The following is a 17,936-nucleotide window of genomic DNA, read 5'->3' as shown; positions in this document are numbered from 1 at the left end:
ACACTCTATGACATACATCAAAGCAACATCCTTTTTGACCCACCTCCTAGAATCAGGGAAATAAAATCAAGAACAAATGGGACCTCATGAAACTTAAAAGCTTTTGAACAGCAAAAGAAACCATAAACAAGACAAGAAGACAACCCTCAGAATGGGAGAAAATACTTGCCAACAAAGCAACGGACAAAGGATTAACCTCCAAAATATACAAGCAGCTCGTGCAGCTGAATACCAACAAAGCAAATAACCCAATCCACAAATGGGCGGAAGACCTAAATAGACATTTCTCCAAAGAAGACATACAGATGGCCAACAAACACATGAAAAGATGCTCAACATCACTAATCATTAGAGAAATGCAAGTCAAAGCCACAATGAGGTATCACTTCACACCGGTCAGAATGGCCATCATCAAAAAATCTAGCAACAATAAATGTTGGAGAGGGTGTGGAGAAAAGGGAAGCCTCCTGCACTGTTGGTGGGAAAGTAAGTTGGTACAGCCACTATGGAAAATGGTATGCAGGTTCCTTAAAAAACTAAAAATAGAACTACCATGTGATCCAGTAATCCCACTCCTGGGCATATACCCAGAGAAAACTATAATCCAAAAAGAAACATGTACCATGATGTTCACTGCAGCACTATTTACAATAGCCAGGACATGGAAGCAACCTAAATGCCCATCAACAGATGAATGGATCAAGAAGATGTGGCACATATATACAATGGAATATTACTCAGCTATAAAAAGGGATGAGATGGAGCTATATGTAATGAGGTGGATAGACATAGACTCTGTCATACAGAGCGAAGTAAGCAAGAAAGAGAAAAACAAATAGTGTATGCTAACTCATATATACAGAATCTAAAAAAAAAAAAAAATGGTACTGATGAACCCAGTAACAGGGCAAGAATAAGGATGCAGATGCAGGGAATGGACTGGAGGACACGGGGTTGGAGGGGCAGGGGGCGAAGGTGAAGCTGGGACGAAGTGAGAGAGTAACATAGACATATACACACTACCAAGTGTAAAGTAGATAGCTAGTGGGAATTTGCTGTATAACAAAGGGAGATCAACTCGATGATGGGTAATGCTTTAGATGGCCAGGACAGGGAGGGTGGGAGGGAGTCGCGGGAGGGAGGGGATATTGGGATATATGTATCAATACAGCTGATTCACTGTGGTGTACCTCAAAAGCTGGTACAAGAGTGTAAAACAATTATATTCCAATAAAGAGCTTTAAAAAAAAGTATTGGGGAATATTTCCTTCCATTATCTCCAAAACTCGAGTGTGGGACATCCCAGGTACCTTGGTAAATATGGACAAATGAATGGAAATCCATTTGGCCGTAGATACGAGCTGTACAACCTCTTCAAAAACTAAATCATGGATTTGCTTTTCATCCAATTCCTTGTAAAGCCACTTGGGAATGGTCCTGGGGGAGGAGAGGGTGGGAGTAGAAGCTGGAATAAGAACCTGGTCTTTCTGATGGATTCTGTGTCCTGAAATATCAAGTCAGCATTTCTCCAGAGTCTGGGGTGAGATCTCACTTGCTTGGATTATGCAGTGAAACCGTGTAACATTAATCCCATTCCAGAGTGGGGCTGCGTGTTTGTATGGAAACTGAGTGTCCTTTGTCCTGTGAGTATATGTGAAAGCACAGTCAGGACAGCAACTGGTTCCATTCCAACAGTGAGCAGGTGAATAATTTAACATGGATGTTCTCATAGACACTGGGAGACACTTTTTTGATATGGTGACCATAAAGGCTTTGTAATTGCCACTGACTTAGTGTTGTCTCCAGCCTTCATCACATCATTAAACAATATTGCACAACCAAGATTCTACTATCACATTGGCTGTACTCACCACAAAGTAGTATCCTTCATTGGCTCCTGGTACACAAAAGGGACATTAGAGAAGAAACTAGTGAAATTCAAACAATATCTACAGTTTAGCTGAAAACAATGTACTCACGTCAATTTCTTAGTTCTGACAGGTGTACCACAGTCAGGTAAGATGTTAACATCAGGTCAAAGTGGGAGAGGAGTATACAGAACTATGTTGCAACTTTTCTATAAATATATAATTATTCCCAAATTAACATTTTATTTCAAAAAAAGAAGTGTGCTTTTAATACAAACAAGTTGAGAAATGCTGATCGAGGTTATATCTTGTCCACACAGCCCCTCACTCACATCTCCCATTCTGCACACTAGGGAATTTCCTGATGGTCCAGTGGTTAGGACTCCATGCTTCCACTGCAGGGGGCATGGGTTCGATCCCTGGTCGGGAAACTAAGATTCTGCAAGCCACCCAGCTCGGTCAAAAAATAAAAAACAGGGAGGGAATATGGGGATATGTGTATAAAAACAGTTGATTGAACCTGGTGTACCCCCAAAAAAATAAAAAAAAATAAAAAATAAATAAAAAAATAAAAATAAAAAATAAATAAAAAATTAAAAAAAAAACATTCATCCCATTCTTAACACTAAAGGGAGCCTATATTTACCCCAGACTCTCAAAAGGGGTGGGAAGGGTGGTATCATTGGCAGGCAAGGAGGCTGGGGTGGGGGGAGACAGAGCACGTTCACAGTGCTTGAGGACAAAATGTGCCTTCAAAAGCACACTGTAATTACACAGAAGCCGAGGAGCCTTTACAGAAAATCACTATCTCATCTGAATCTGCATCCTGTTAATCAAAGAGGTCCAAGCCCTTTTGATCAGACTAAATATTTTTAGGCAATATCATAGAATGCCTGGAAAGACCCTGAACAGCATCTGCTGAAGAAAAATCCAGATAAAAAAGGCGAATCCTGCATATCACATGAAAAGTCAGCTTTAGGAAACTGATAAAGGTTGCCAAAATATTTCCCAGTGTTGAAGCTCTCTCCTCCCTATTCGCCTTCACCCTAGTACTTCTCCACTCCCCTCCTTCCAAATATCCAGATTTCTAGACTGACTCTTGATGCTCTTAGCATTTGAACAAAGCATAAGGGACAGATCAGAAAGTGATCTAGCGTTAGAATCAAGAGGAAGAGAGATAAATAGACAGAGACGATTATTCTCTTAAAGCAATGTCAGGAGGGTCATTGAAAATAACATTTAAGTTAAGGCGACTGAATTTCCAGTCGACTCTAGCAACTTGAATGTTTAGTGAAGAACACCCCAAGAATGGCAGGATGTGCCCCTTCTAGTTGCATCACAAATAGATGCATCTTTCGTTCCATTTCTTGTAATGGTAAGTCTTTGTAGCTCCCATAATGTCTAGAAAAGGGTTTTATATTCAATAGGTGCATACTAATTCTGGTACAAAGAGCTGGTCCTTCTTTCTAGTTATCAGATAGGATTCCTTCTCTCCTAGTTCTCTATTGGTCAGAGTGGGCTCTGGTGACTGCTTGGCTTCTTGAACCTTTAATAACTGATAAATAAATATCAGTCATCTAGTCTTATCTTCTCAATGAACTCCCCAAATCATTCTTTCTTTTGAACATACAAATTTTCCCCAAGTGTCTACAATATATAAAGAGCTCCTGTAAATCAATAAAAGACAAACATGTAATTACAAGGAAATATTATGATTACCAACTACTGAGTTAACTTGTTATATAAATTAAACTTATTAATGTAAATCTCTGGAAAAGCTATATGCTTCTTATTTTCAGATATTCCCAAAAACACTTGGAAATAAGGATTGAACCAGCCTAGCAGAATTATATGAAATTAACGTCTGTGGTAATTCTTATGAGAATGCAATGTTTGTGACATAACACCTGGAATTCTCCCCTGTAGTTTGCCAGGAATGCTCTGGTGTAATTCCACCCAGTAAAATATTACAAGACATATTCTTTTTTCTTGGTATAAAAAGATCATTGATTACTGACACACGAATATAGACTAAAAGCTAGAATCATAAATAAACCAAGTTAGCCTGTCACAGGAGACTTCTGAATTGCTAGGTACCTAGACACCCATCTCTGAATAGTAATTTACTTTCAGTACAACTTTAAACAAAAATCTCTTACTAAAGCAAGATTCATTAATGTCGCCTGCCCTTTTGCCTGATGGAATGGTGAAATTTCAGTGACTTCAATGAGTTTGTTATTCCACTAGAATACTGATTCAAAATCATCCTAAAAATTGAAACTTCAAATGAGAAACTTTCAACAGCCGCCTTTTATAGCCAGGGACTCAATACCATTTCAGCTTTCTCTACTTCATGGTCACATTCACTCACTTATGATGTTGGGGACTTACATACACCCAGGTTCAACTTATTTCCCAGTGCATTCTGAAAGAGAATGTGCTCATTTCCATCAAACCCAGAATTGGATACAATGATTGCCATATCAGAGTTGGCACAATTTACCGTATCTTTTGGGGCTGTGAGATTTGGTCATAAAACTTCCAATGGCTGGTGTATTTTGCCCTAAAATGTGGCTATTTCTCATAGCATCTTATGATCCAGTTCATAAATAAGTAATGTCAAACTATTTAATATAATGAAACCTAAGACCTTCTACTTAGTAACCCATCTTCAAGCCACACACACACTGACTTTGCAAACACACTGCAACATTTCCAAGGCCATGAACAATTATCACCATGCAGAATCAGAGAGTCTGTACCACCTATGTCAAAGTCCACAGGTTTATTCCTGTACCCACTGAGCATGAAAATTTGCAACCAAACAGTCCAAAACTATGATTCAGCAAAGAAAACACCAATGCCGCTTCTCATGGAGCTTCAGCAAAGGCGACCCAGACTAGAAACATGTGCAATGCCAGAACTGTTTCTGTTCTTAAGAACCTCCAGCCACAACTGAATGCATCCTTTAAATTGTCTGGCTTTTGTTATGTTAAACCAAGCCCTCCACATTACTTTAATGTGGGGGTTACTTGAAAACATAATTGCTAGGAATAACCATGGTAGTACACTACTGTCAAAAACAAAACACTCTTGTTTTTCCCCACTCCCTTTAGTCACTGCATCAGCTCCATATCATACATACAGAACTTTGAAAGGAAAGAAAACCTTTGGGACCATACTGAGATCCCCAAGTATGCTCCATCAGCTGAGGTATACCTATGGAAACACAATAGCAAATGCAGCTTTTTTTTCCTGGAAGGACAATGGAAGAATTTGCTACTGTTGATCACACATACACACCCCAAACCAGCATAACCACAACTCAAAACTCCACACACACACGTGCATGCATACACACACACACACATACACACACACACACAGAGTTTGTGGATCATGTTTATGAAACTCTAGTTTTATGAAAAATAAGTCTAGTTCTTCTGAACCAGTATCTGTTAACTGAAAATAGCATGAAACCTAAAAGACACAACTGGTTTACCTCAAGAAGCAGACAGATAAGTAAATGAGAGATTTGGTTAAGAGTTATCCAATCAAGATGAACCAACAAAATGGGTTATTGGCTAACAGATTTACTATCTAAGATGAACCAACCAAGTAATCCATTGGTTAACTAAGTACCCAACCATGATGAACCAACCAAGAGGGCCATTAGTTAATAAATCAACCTAGATGAACTACCCAAGTGGTATGTCAATAAAAGAACCAACCGTGAGAAATCCACCTAGTAGGTCACTCTTTCACAGAGAAACAAACCAAGTGAAATCTGAGGATGCCACACACAGCTTGATCCAGAAGAGATAAAATAAAACTTCTTAGTCAACAAAGAGAAGCTCTTCATGGACCCAAACACCCACCATGAAATCTGAAAGTTGTGACCACCGCTTGGGTCATGACATGGGACTGGAAATGGATTGCATTGCTTTACTTACGTAGATTATTTATGGGGGTTCTGGTATCCATGTTTTCATAATGCTGGACATGGACCACGATGTTGAGATCTCTCTCCATGTGGTCAGTGTTGCAGTGGCCCTGTGGCCTCATGACATCTGCAAGGGCCCTGAAAGAAGAGAGAATTTAAATCTATTCATTCGCAACAATGATTGGCACCTACTTGTTCTGAGCACTGGGCTATGAACAAAAGACAAGACCCTTCCTCCATGGAGCTGCCATTCTACTTAGGGCGGAGGGGAAAAAAAAAAAGACATAAGTAAGTAAGATCACTGCAATTAGAGATTTCATAATGACCTCCTGCAGAACAGTTCACATGCCTCTCACAGTAATGATGTAATTGTAGTGTTACCTACTTTATAGAATTGTTGAGAAGATTAAATGATGAATATATGTAATATGTCTGCACCCCCCAAGTTTAGTCCCCCTTTATAACTAACCCTAGATACCAACACTTCACGTTACAGTAATAGCCCACTATTCATAACAATGTAACATTTATTGAGTACTTACCATAAGCCAGGCACTATACTAGTCACATTACGTGGTTTAATTCAACTAAGCAGCATGTAAACATCTTTTGAAGATTATTAATCCTTCTCTGCAGATGAGTAAGCAAAGACTCAGAGAGGTGAGCTGATTCCATTTACATGAAATGTTCAGAATAGGCAAATCCATAGAGACAGAAAGTAGATAAGCGGTTGCCAGGAGCTGGGGGTATGGGAGGGGAAATGGGAAGTGAGTGCTAGTGAGCAAAGGGTGATGAAAATGTTCTAGAATTAGACAGTGGTGATGGTTGCTCAACTTTCTGAATATACTAAAAACCACTGAATTGCAGTTTTTTAAATCCTAACTAAACTGAGAGATGGGGTGATCAGGAAGAGGCTTCCTGAGGAGGGGACATCTGAGTTGAACCCTGAACGGTGAGAAGGAGTTGGTCACACAAAGAGGATGAAAGAACATTCAGGGCAGAGGGGGCAGCAAAGTGCAAAGGCCCTGAGGCAGGAAAGAGTTCAGGTATCTGAGGGACAAGCAAGAAGGCCGATAAAGCTGGACCATGGCAAACACTGGGGAGAGCGTTACAAGGTGTGAATTACCCGTTCTCCTGAACAAAAAACTGCCCTAGTTAACCCAGCTCATCAGTGGAGGGACTAAGATACAAACCGGAGTGTCTTTGAAATCAGAGTCCAGGCTCCTTCCTACTCTGTGCAGTAAACGGGGCCTGAAACTCGAAGGGGCTATTGGGAAGGAATGTTTGCAACATAGAATGGATGGCTCCCAAGCCTAATTTGCCTTTGCCTTTTTTCACTTTTTTTTTTTTAATTTTTGGCTGCATGGGTCTTCACTGCTGCACACAGGGTTGCGGAGAGCGGGGGCTACTTTTCACTGTGGTGCGCGGGCTTCTTATTGTGGTGGCCTCTCCTGCTGCGGGGCATGAGCTCTAGACGTGCGGGCTTCAGTAGTTGTGGCACATGGGCTCAGCAGTTGTGGCTCGCAGGCTCCAGAGTGTAGGCTCACTAGTTGTGGTGCACAGGCCCAGCCACTCCATGGCATGTGGGATCCTCCCAGACCAAGGCTTGAACCTGTGTCCCCTACACTGGCAGGCAGACCCCCAACCACTGCGCCACCAGGGAAGCCCTTCACTTCTAAGCACGTTCTTTATATGAACATCAGGGGATCTCTGAACCCCTCTGGAATTGAATGGAAATTTTATTTGTGCATTTTTCTCAAAGAAGAAGCCATAGATCTCACCAGATTCTCTGAGGAGTCACTCTAAAATTTCAAAATATTCGGACTTTTGAGAGGACAGAAAAGTAGGTATTCAGGATGGCTATCCATAAACTTGGTCAGCACTGCCATTAGAAGATTCCCTGGGCTTCTTCTGAGTGCCAAAATTCATGAAATTCACCCAAAAGCCAAGCCATACTCTTTCCCAAGGCAGCCCTTCCCAGAGCGTGCGGTGGAGACAAGGATTCTTCGAGCCAGCATATTGTGGACAAAGAATCTTCAAGGTGTGGTCCACTCACTCAGGGACTGCCTAAAATAATTTGGCAAGGGGGAAGGAAATGTGAGAACTTCTGTGTATGGTCTTTAGTCGTTAAAAATAAGAAATTGAATATGTGAATTGGTCCTGGAGCCCTCGCTTGGAACACCCATGTCAGATGGTGAGAATCGGGAAACTTGGACCAAGGAGAGTGGCTGGCAGTGGCACCATCATTAGGGTGCATCACCTGTACTGCAGTTACACACATCCCTAAAGCAGATGTGCAGGCAAAGCAACTAGTTTTACTAAGCTAACCATCACTACGTGGACATGGGGCTTAAAAATATCCCCCATAACAAAACCATAGCTTGGAGATAATAGTGATGACAAAAGCACAGGAAAATGACAGACTGGACTCTCCTCTCCTCTTCCACAGCTTCTCATGAGCTTAAAACAATGATGGCCTATTTGGATCTAAATGAAGTCAGCCAGAGACTCCCCTGGTGGCGCAGTGGACAAGACTCTGCACTCCCAATGCAGGGGGCCCAGGTTCGATCCCTGGATAGGGAACAAACTAGATCCCACATGCATGCCACAACTAAGAGTTCGAGTACCACAACTAAGGAGCCTATGTGCCACAACTAAGGAGCCCACCTGCCACAACTAAGACCCGGCACAACCAAATAAATAAATAAATACTTTTAAAAATGAAGTCAGCCAAAAATAATCAAAGCTCTCATGAAAACTATTCAAACTATGGGTTTATTTATGAATGATGACCTTCAATCTCAATACACATTAGGCGTTGAAAGATGAGCTAGTGACTGCACGAGGTCATCACCACTGGCAACAAATTGTAAATATTTACTTCACCTTCAGTTCAGTTTAACATTTCTGTTCTTATGTATGCTTTATAGTGTATCTAAACAACAAGGTCTTCCTGTACAGAACAGGGAACTGTATTCAATATCCTGTGATAAGCCACAATGGAAAAAAATATAAAAGAGAATTTATATGTGTGTAACTGAATCACTTTGCTGTACAGCAGAAATGCAACATTGTAAATCAACTATCCTTCAATAAAATTTTAAAAAATAATAAATGCAAGTGTCCCTAATAATTGTTGGTATGTGCATTATTGAGATGTATGCTAAAAAACATGTTACAAATAGGGATGTGTTTTTAAAAATTAGTGAATTAGACAGTGGAAAGAACCAACAATCCACTACAAGCCAAACAAATGCCCAAGGAATTGGTACTAATGTGTAGCATATAATTTGGGTGCTTCTCCAACTTGAATGTGCATTCAGATTACCTAGGGGGTCTTGTTAAGATGCAGTTTCTAATTCAAGACGTCTGAGGCAGCACCTGAGATTCTGCTGAAGCTCCCAGCAGATGGAGATGTTGCTGGTCCACAGGCCACACTCTGAATAGCAAGATCCTAAAGGTACCATGATGGTAAATTTTATGTGTCAACTTGACTGGGCGCCACAGGGTGCCCAAAGATTGAGTCAAACATTATTCTGTATGTGTCTGAGAGAGTGTTTTTTGGACGAGATTAACATTTAGATTGATAGATCAAGGATAGCAGATCGCCCTCCATGAAGTGGGTGGGCCTCATCTAATCAGTTGAAGGCCAGAATAGAACAAAAGGCTGACCGCCTTCCCCACAACCAAGTTAGGGAGAATTTTCCTGCCTGATGGCCTTCAAACTGGGATGTCAGCTCTTCATGGTTCTACGGTGACCCACAGGCTTTCAGACTCAAACTGGGACCATGACTGCAGATTTTGGACGTCCCAGCTTCAGTTATGATGTGTGGTAATTCTGCATAAATCTCTTCATAGTTGGATGGATGGATGGATGGATGGATAGATGGATAGACAGACAGATGGATAGATGACAGACAGATAGATAGATGATAGATAGATAGATAGATAGATAGATAGATAGATAGATAGATAGATAATAGATAGATGATAGATAGATAGACAGACAGATAGGTAGAAAGGTAGGTAGATCTCCTGGAGGTTCTGTTTCTCTGGAGAACCCTGACTAATACAGGCACCTTACTGAAGAAACTGCACTTTTGCTTGACAACCCTTAACCCAGTTCCAAACAGTTAGGTTGAAACATTGCCATTTTTGAGGTTGAAAATGATGGAATATTGGCGATTTCATGAGGTTCAACTTAGTTGAACTTCACATATATTTACTTGTACGTTACCTGTCTCCTGCTATCTGCCCGTGAGCTCTGTGCTTGCACTCTTCACTATATTCACATAGCTCTCAGCCCAGTGCTCGGTATGTCAGGAATCAGAACTCCTATGTGCCAGGTACTGTACTAGGACTCAGGTGACAGATATGGAAGAGACTGTTAGCATCCCTGCCGTCCTTACGGTGAACGATGATGGGAGGAGACAGAGAATAAACTAATAAACCAGGACATTAGTAAGTTCATTTTAGACTGTAATGTGAAATGAAGCAACTAACACTGAGTGAAGGGCTGGAGGGTCGTGGGGTGGGGGAGGGGGGTGGGCGGCGAGGGGAGGCATTGGTAAGTGAGCCTGGGTCAGGGACAGCTTCTCAGACAAGGTGACATTGAGCTGAGAACTGAATGCTGAGGAGGGACCCGCCAGAGGATTTCTGGCAAACCAACACAACAACTCCAAGGCAGCAATGAGCGTGGCACATCTGACGAACAAAAAGCAAAGGCTTCATCCCTTTTCTTTCCAATTACAGTGAGCAAATAAAAGACCCCAACATTTTCAAACAGAGCTCAGAGTTCCAGCATCTTGCTTCAAATCCTCCAGGGGTTCCAAGGTCTAAACTATGTTCTGACTTTTAAACACTTGAATGGGATTCCTGAGAATTTCCTCTTGTACCAGAAGCATCATTTATTTTTTCAAGGATCTAAGGGCAATGGGCACAAGGTACCTTTCTGGAGTAGTGCTTATACAGGTGTAGACATTTGTCCAAGCTCATCAAACTGTATGCATGTGTGTGCATTTTATTGTGTAGATTAGACCGCCATAGTGTTGATTTTTAGAATGCAAGGACTCAGTGCCCAAAAAGAAGCAAACATATTCTGCAAAGAAAAATAATTTAGAGGCTTTTCCGTGGCTAACAGTGTCTGCACTCATGGGTTTCTCCAGCCTGGGGAGCTAGTGGAAGCCACAGGATAACCATAAATGTGTAAGCAAAGGGGGAGGTAGAAGAGGAGTTGGAATAAGACAGAAAAGGCAAAGGAAGGAGAGACATTTATCACTTGATGCTATTTCTTTCCAAGAGATTCCAGCGCTTGTGAAGCATGTTTGAAAAACACACAGGACATTGTGCTATGTAATTTGCCACTTGGATTTCTGACTCTTTGAAGATGGGCAAAATAATGACATGCGTTCCCTACTGGCTTCGAGTGTAGAGAGCTTCCAACACGCATTCCCGCCCCAAGGTCATTTCTTACCAATGCCTTTGCCAAGAGGGCTGGCCCTGCGAGGGGCAGATGCAGAAAACATTCCTAGTCTTGATCTGACACTGGCTCCGTGAACTGGCCCTGACGTGTGCACTGTTATTTGCAGGGCATCAAGTACCTCTCTGTGATCTGCAAAGATTGAAGTCCTGCATGTCAGTGATCCAAGACAGTGCAGCCTAGCGGTCAGTGGCCCATGCTACTGCCACAGACTCTCTGAGCCTGAAGTCCAATTCCTCCACTCACTAGGGGCTTGTGCATCCTCTTGGAGAGCAATCTGTGCCTCTGTGAAAGGCAGACTGTCATAAGGCCGACCTCCTTTCATGAGACGTGAAATTAAATGAAAATTTACATACAAGCTTATGGTAAAACAGCAAAACCAGCAAGTGTTCTTCAATCTCACCCAGGCCAATGCTTTGCAACGCATCTAATGCTGTCATACATGGACCATCTCTCCTATTCTGAACCTGCCACCCCTCCTGCTAAAATTAAATGTAACCAGAGAGGTTACAAGACTTGGCCTATGTCACACAGCTACACAGTCATAGCAGAGCAAGGGCTAGACACAGAGTTCCATTCTACAACTTCACCCACTTCGGTAGGTAAAGAGTAGAAAGTTCCAATAATAAGGATGATGAGAAAGTGTAATAGTCACTGAGCAGTAACTACATGGCAGGCCGTGTGCTAAGAGCTTTCTAAGCCCAGCCTCAGTCAATCTTCACACCAGCCTATGACATAGGGACCCTCATCATCCCATTTTACAGATAAGAACCTGAGAATCAGAGAGATGATGTAAATTTCCCAAAATCACACAGCTATGAAGGGGCTGAGGTGGGGTTGAATCTGGAGCCATCGGACCTGAGCCCACTTTTCTTAAGATCAGCCTGACGGCCTCTCCAGGGACTGCAGATAACATAACTGCAGCTGCTGTATGAAAATGCAGGTCTAGTATTACCAGACCTACCGACTTCTCAAGAGAAATCAGATATCTGGATTTCTGCGTGAAATCTCCCAGTTTTTAAATGTTGACAATTGGTTGTAAGTTGGTTTTAAAACACCATACATAGGACTTCCCTGGTGGCGCAGTGGTTAAGAATCCGCCTGCCAAGGCAGGGGACATGGGTTCAGTCCCTGGTCCGAGAAGATCCCACATGCCGCACATGTGCCACAACTACTGAGCCTGCACTCTAGAGCTCGTGAGCCACAACTACTGAGCCCACATGCTGCAACTACTGGAGCCTGCATACCTAGAGCCTGTGCTCTGCAACAGGAGAAGCCAGTGCATAGCAATGAAGACCCAAGGCAGCCAAGAAATATATACATACATATATACATATTAAAAAAAAATCGCATACATAATAGAGACTAAAGAGATTTCACAGCCAAACACAGTGAGCCTTGACTGCATCCTGGTTTGAAAAGCCAAGCTCTAAAGACATCTCTGGTACATGACTGGGAAAACAGTAACACGATTGGCTATTTGACAATGTTATGGAATTTGTTCTTTTTTTGGGGTGTGATACTGGAATTGTGTTATGTGGGAGAATGTCCTTGTTCTTAGGAGATCCATGCTGAAGTATTTAGGGATGAACTGTCATGTCTGCAACTTATTTTCAACGGCTTCAGCCAGAAAAACAAAGCAAAAAAGAGAGGAAAGGAAGGAAGGAAGGAAAGAAGAGGGAGAGAAAAAGAAAGAAAGAGAGAGAAAAAGAAAGGAAGGAAGGAAGGGAAGAGAGAGAGAGAACAAAAATGACAAAATACTGATAATTGTTCACTCTAAATGAATAGATCTTGACTGAGAGTTATTCTGGTCCCGGATGACTTGTGGCAAGTCTGAGGACAATTTTTAATTGTCCCCACTGAAGTGTGGTATGGACGCTACCTGCACTTAGTGGGCAGAGTCCAGGGAAGCTGCCAAATATCCTGCAGTGCTCAGGACAGCCCTCCAAGGCAAAGAATTATCCAGCTCCAAATGTCAAGAGTGACAAGGGAAAGAAACCCTGCTCTAGGTGAAAGATATACTGGAGTTCGTGTTATTCTTCTTTCAAGTTTTTTGTGTGTTTAAAATGTTTCACAATAACAAATTGAGGAAAACAAAAATAAGAATACATAAATAGAAATACCTTGCAGACCAATCGAAACGTGTCTACACGGTCTGGTATCGAGAGATGGCCACCATTTGTGGTCACTTCTGATAAATAGTGGTTGAATGTGGCTGCTGTTACAGCTGCTGAACAAGCATCTATTCAGTTCTCCCAACATCACAGACGAGGCCCGTGCACACTCCTGGAATTGCTATCTTTCCTAATCAGCCCAGAAGGAAACAGGCGATGTGCCCAGGACGCTGAGCCTGGAAACTTACATCATCAAACACAAGCACACTGGTCACCAGGAGCAGTCAGGGTGTAATGTGGGACCAGCACTGTGCTGCTAAGTCCTTGAAGAAAAGATACTTTCAGATGAGGTAAGAACAAACCCCCCATCCCAGTGACCCTAATAGCTCAAGACCAAGTAAATTAAGAGGCTGCAGCCGGCAGGTTAATTTCACCTGGAATCCACCCTGTAGTCTCTCTGATGCCGAGCTCTGTGTGCCGGCCCCACCCAAGCATCCCATGGACCACGCAGGCAAAAGCGAATGAGCCCACTGCCATGGCTGGGACTTGAAACGGTTATCTGCATCAGCAGAGCAGGATGCATTTGGTGAGTACTTGGGGCAGCCCCAGCACCACAGAAATACACATAAACGCTATACACAAGGGGAAAACCAGCAACAGACTGTAAATAAGAGTCCCACTGGATGAATTCACCCATCCTCAATCCTGTAAAATATTCCCAAATCAAGACGAGTGTTTCTCCAAGTGTGGACCACTTTACATGAGCCATTTGGAGAGGTGGTGAAATGCAGATTTCTGAGGCCCAGCCCGATGGATTTAGAATCTCTCTGCATCAAACTCAAGACTGTGCATTTTAGGAAGCTCCCCAAATTCTGACACTCACTCACACTGGAGACATCTGCCCCAGACACAGCCGAAACCAGGGGACTAGGAGCGCACATTTTCTGTGTGACCTTGAGCAAGCCACCAACCTCAGCTATGATTGGCTCCTATGTAAGTGGGAATTAACATAGCACCTGTCTCATCAAACAAGAGAATATTTACACACACACACACACACACACCTAGCTAGTATAGTGCCTGGCACCCAACACTGTGCTCAGCAAATGTTGCTTCCTTTTCCTGGACAGTGATTGGCTGTACACTGTAAAGCCTGGAGAGATATACAAAAGTAGGGATGTTCAGGCCCCACCCTAGAGGTTCTGACTTGAACCATCTAGGGTGGGGCCCCTGGCAACAGGAGTTTTTTAAAAGCATTCCAGGTGACCCTAAACATTAGCCAAGGTTGAAAATCACTTCTTAGGCGTTGCCAGTAAAAATCAACCACCCTTTCTCTTCAGGAGTATGTACTTTCACTCCATTCTGGAATTCCCAAATGTATGCAAGGAAAATCTGTGTTGAGGCTCTGCTACCCCCGGACTGGGTACCCCTAGATTCCACCTCCCAGCAGACCTTCTCTGATACCTGCAGAGAAAACAGTGGCTGTAGCCTGCTGAACTGAAGTAAACAGAGCTACAAGAGGGCAGGACCAGGAAGTTGAGCCCTGCTGGCCTGAAGCTAGCATCTCTTTCTCCCACCGATGCCCAAAGGTTTCCTCCCCTCCACACCTTCATACCTCCCGCCTCTCCACCCCCATCCCAACCAAACAAGGAGTGCTCCTGTAAGCGCTGGTTCGCAAGGCAAAGGCTCCAAGGAGATTCAGCAGAGGAATGAAGCCTAAATCTGCAAGGCAGCCTACCTATCCCTGGGTGAATCTCCCTACCAAGGCAACAGTCACTGCCGCAGCCCTGTTCTGCATCTCACTCCCACCTTAACACAGACCCTTGCCGAGCACAGCAGGGGAAGTGAAAACACCCCTGGGGTTGGCGATCGGGCACCTTGGGGATGCAGGAGGTGGGCGGGGCCCGCGCTTGACTCTTTTAGTAGGTCAGGCTTTCTTGAATCCCCTGGGAGCTTACTTCCGTGCCTCCAGACCTCACCATCCATCCACACCTCCCTGCTGACCCAAACCGAGAGGAACTTCCTCATCTCTTCCCCCAATTCCTTCCTGTCTGGGAACAAAAAAAAAAATCATCGGATAATCTGCGTATAAATAGAAAATAATTACTAGTGAGGTGGTGATGTTCCTTCGCCTATTTTTGGTGGGTCTCTTTGTTGAGGTTTTTTAGGCAGACACACGCGCGCGCACAGGCACCCGGAGGTGCGGGGCGCGCGCGCGCGTGCGTGTGTGTGTGTGTGTGTTGGGGGGGACGACACATGGCGAGTCTGTTGCCCATACCCGTAAACAGAATAAACCTTGTGCCCCAGTCATCCAGCTGTTTGCAGGCCACCCGGTGCTCTTCAACCCCGCCCGCCCGGACCTCACACCAACCCCTGGCCTCTCCTGGGCCTGGGGTGCGTCGTCACGGCTGCGTCTTCCGCCTCCAAAGTTACTGGGTTGTGCGAATAGATTTAGACACTTAAAAAAAGAAGCAAAAGGCAAATAGCTCCATTAATCCCTAAATGCCTTCTCCCATCTGCTGCGACTTGCTCGTGCTGGGACTTGCATAATGAATAAGGCAAAAGGGAAAGTTGACGAATCAGGGTGTCGGGGGGTGGGGGCGAAGGCGCGCGAGGAGGGGGCTCCGGTCCTTGGAGGCCACGCCAGCCCGGGCCAGGGGCGCGCGGCGCAGCGCGCAGCTGAGGTCGCTGCCCTCGGCAGGGAGAGGTGGCGACTGCAAAAAGGGGCAAGGGGGTTGGGGGGGGTGGGGCGAGGTCCCAATTCCAGGGACCTGGCAGCTCGGGAAAAGCGAGGCGGCCGCTCCAAGCAAAGCTTTTGTTCTCGCCCTCCCCGCACTCTCCACCTCCCTCGCCACATTTTTGCTAGTCGTACGAGTTGCAGGCGGCACACACTCCTTGCCTCCCTCCCTTCCTCCCGCACACACGCGCGCGCGGGCTCACACACGCCCTCCTTCCCTTTCGGGCTCGCCGGCCCCTGTTTACCAGACTAGTATCTGGAATCCGATGGCTGGACCCCCTCCCCAAAACCCAAGACTTCGGAGCCACGGGCTCCCAAGCTGTGGGTCTCAAGTCCGCTGCATTCCTCGGCGGGAGGCGGGGGAGGCAAAAGGGCGAGGGAGCAGGGGGAAAGACACCCCTGACCCACACACACGCTCATATCCACACCTGTGCTGAGCCCAGCGTCCCCCCCTCTGCGCTTCCAGCCCAAGTTGGCTGCCCGGGTGACATGCCCCCCGCGGAGAGGCCGGGGTGGGGGGGAGCACCACTGCCTCCGGGAAGGTGGAGAGAGGAGAGTAGGGAGAGCGGCGCCCGGAGGGGAGGGTGAGGGGGGGAAGGCAGCCCACCTGGACATGTGCTCCCTTTGGGGCCGGTGCGCTTTCTCCAGTCCCAGCTTGGTGAAGATGCCCACGAGCACCATGACGGCCACCACCCCGCAGATGATGTAAACGATCAGGTTGGTCTTGTCCTTGGTGGGGTCGTGCAGGGGGTCGTCCTTGCGCGCGGGGGGCTTGCCGGTGTTGAGCCAAAGCGGAGTGTCGTAGTTGGTGCAGGTGCTCTGGTTCAGTCGCCGCTTCTTAAACGTGCAGCAGAACCGGAAGCCACAAGTCCCGCAGCAGAAGATGAAGTCGCCCGAGCTGCAGTTGAACGGCGGGTCCCACTGGCCCATGACATCGAAGTAGCCCCGGCAGAAGTCCGGCGTGGGCGCCCGGGTCGGGGGCGCGTCCGAGACCCCCACGCCCTCGCCGACCTCTCCGGAGGCGGCCCCGGAGCGGTTGCCCCCCGCCAGCACCACCACGCCGCCCAGCTGCGCCAGCTGCCCGTGCCCCGCTCGCTCCTGCGCCCGGCACACGCGGGCGCACAGCTCGGTGAGGAAGCAGCCGAGGAGCAGCCGGAGGACGCGGCGCATCGTGTCTCCCAGCCAGGGCTCGGCCGCTCGGCCGCCGCTGGAGCCGCTGCAGCCGCCTCTCGAGGCGCGGCCGAAGCTGCCGAGGCTGCTGCCGGGGGCTGCGCGCCGCCGCGGGCCGCACATGCAGGGAGCGGCGCGGGGCGCTCGGGGGTCGGCGGCCACTGCGCTCGGCTCAGCCCGCGTTCGCCTCCAGCGCGCCGCGCGCCGGGGGGCCGGCCGAGGAGGAGCGCGCCGGGCCGGGCGGGGGGGAGGAGGAGCGGGGGCAAGCGCGGGGTGCAGGTCCGGCGGGCGACCGGGGGAGGCGGGGGCCGGAGAGCAAGGGCGAGTCGGTCTGTCCGCGCCTCCGCCCGGCCGGCGGCTCTGGACGCGCCACCCCGCGCCCGCTCGCAAGATCCCTCTCACCTCTCCAGCTCGCCAAGTGCGCCGGAGAGAGCGAAGCGACACTTGTGGAATGAAGGGAGGGCAGGAGGGAGGGGGGGAGGGGCGGGCAGAGGAGGCGGGGGGGGGGAGGGGGCGGGAGCGAGCTCGAGAGGGGCGGGGGCGCGGGAGAGGTGACTCGGGCGGGCGCCAGGTGGGGGGCGTGCAGAGCTGAGCAGGGCTGGCGGGCGGAGAGGAGGCAGCTCCG

The 17,936-nt window shown here is 46.5% G+C and overlaps 1 protein-coding gene across 1 annotated transcript in view; it reads right to left on the bottom strand.

Moving 5' to 3' along the window:
* SHISA9 (shisa family member 9) overlaps positions 1-17,434 on the bottom strand; it is a 309,243-nt gene extending 291,809 nt beyond the window's left edge. The window contains exons 1-2 of the mRNA XM_057750200.1: positions 16,749-17,434; positions 5,822-5,949 (exon numbers count right to left, since the gene is read on the bottom strand). Coding sequence (XP_057606183.1) covers positions 5,822-5,949; positions 16,749-17,434 — 814 coding nt within the window. The remainder of the gene's footprint in view (positions 1-5,821; positions 5,950-16,748) is intronic.
* Between the last annotated feature and the right edge of the window lie 502 nt (positions 17,435-17,936).

Source organism: Hippopotamus amphibius, chromosome 9 (assembly GCF_030028045.1).
Source record: "Hippopotamus amphibius kiboko isolate mHipAmp2 chromosome 9, mHipAmp2.hap2, whole genome shotgun sequence".
Lineage (NCBI taxonomy): Eukaryota > Metazoa > Chordata > Mammalia > Artiodactyla > Hippopotamidae > Hippopotamus > Hippopotamus amphibius.
The sequence above is the reverse complement of the archived record's forward strand: the minus strand, read 5'-3'. Positions and strand labels throughout refer to the sequence as shown.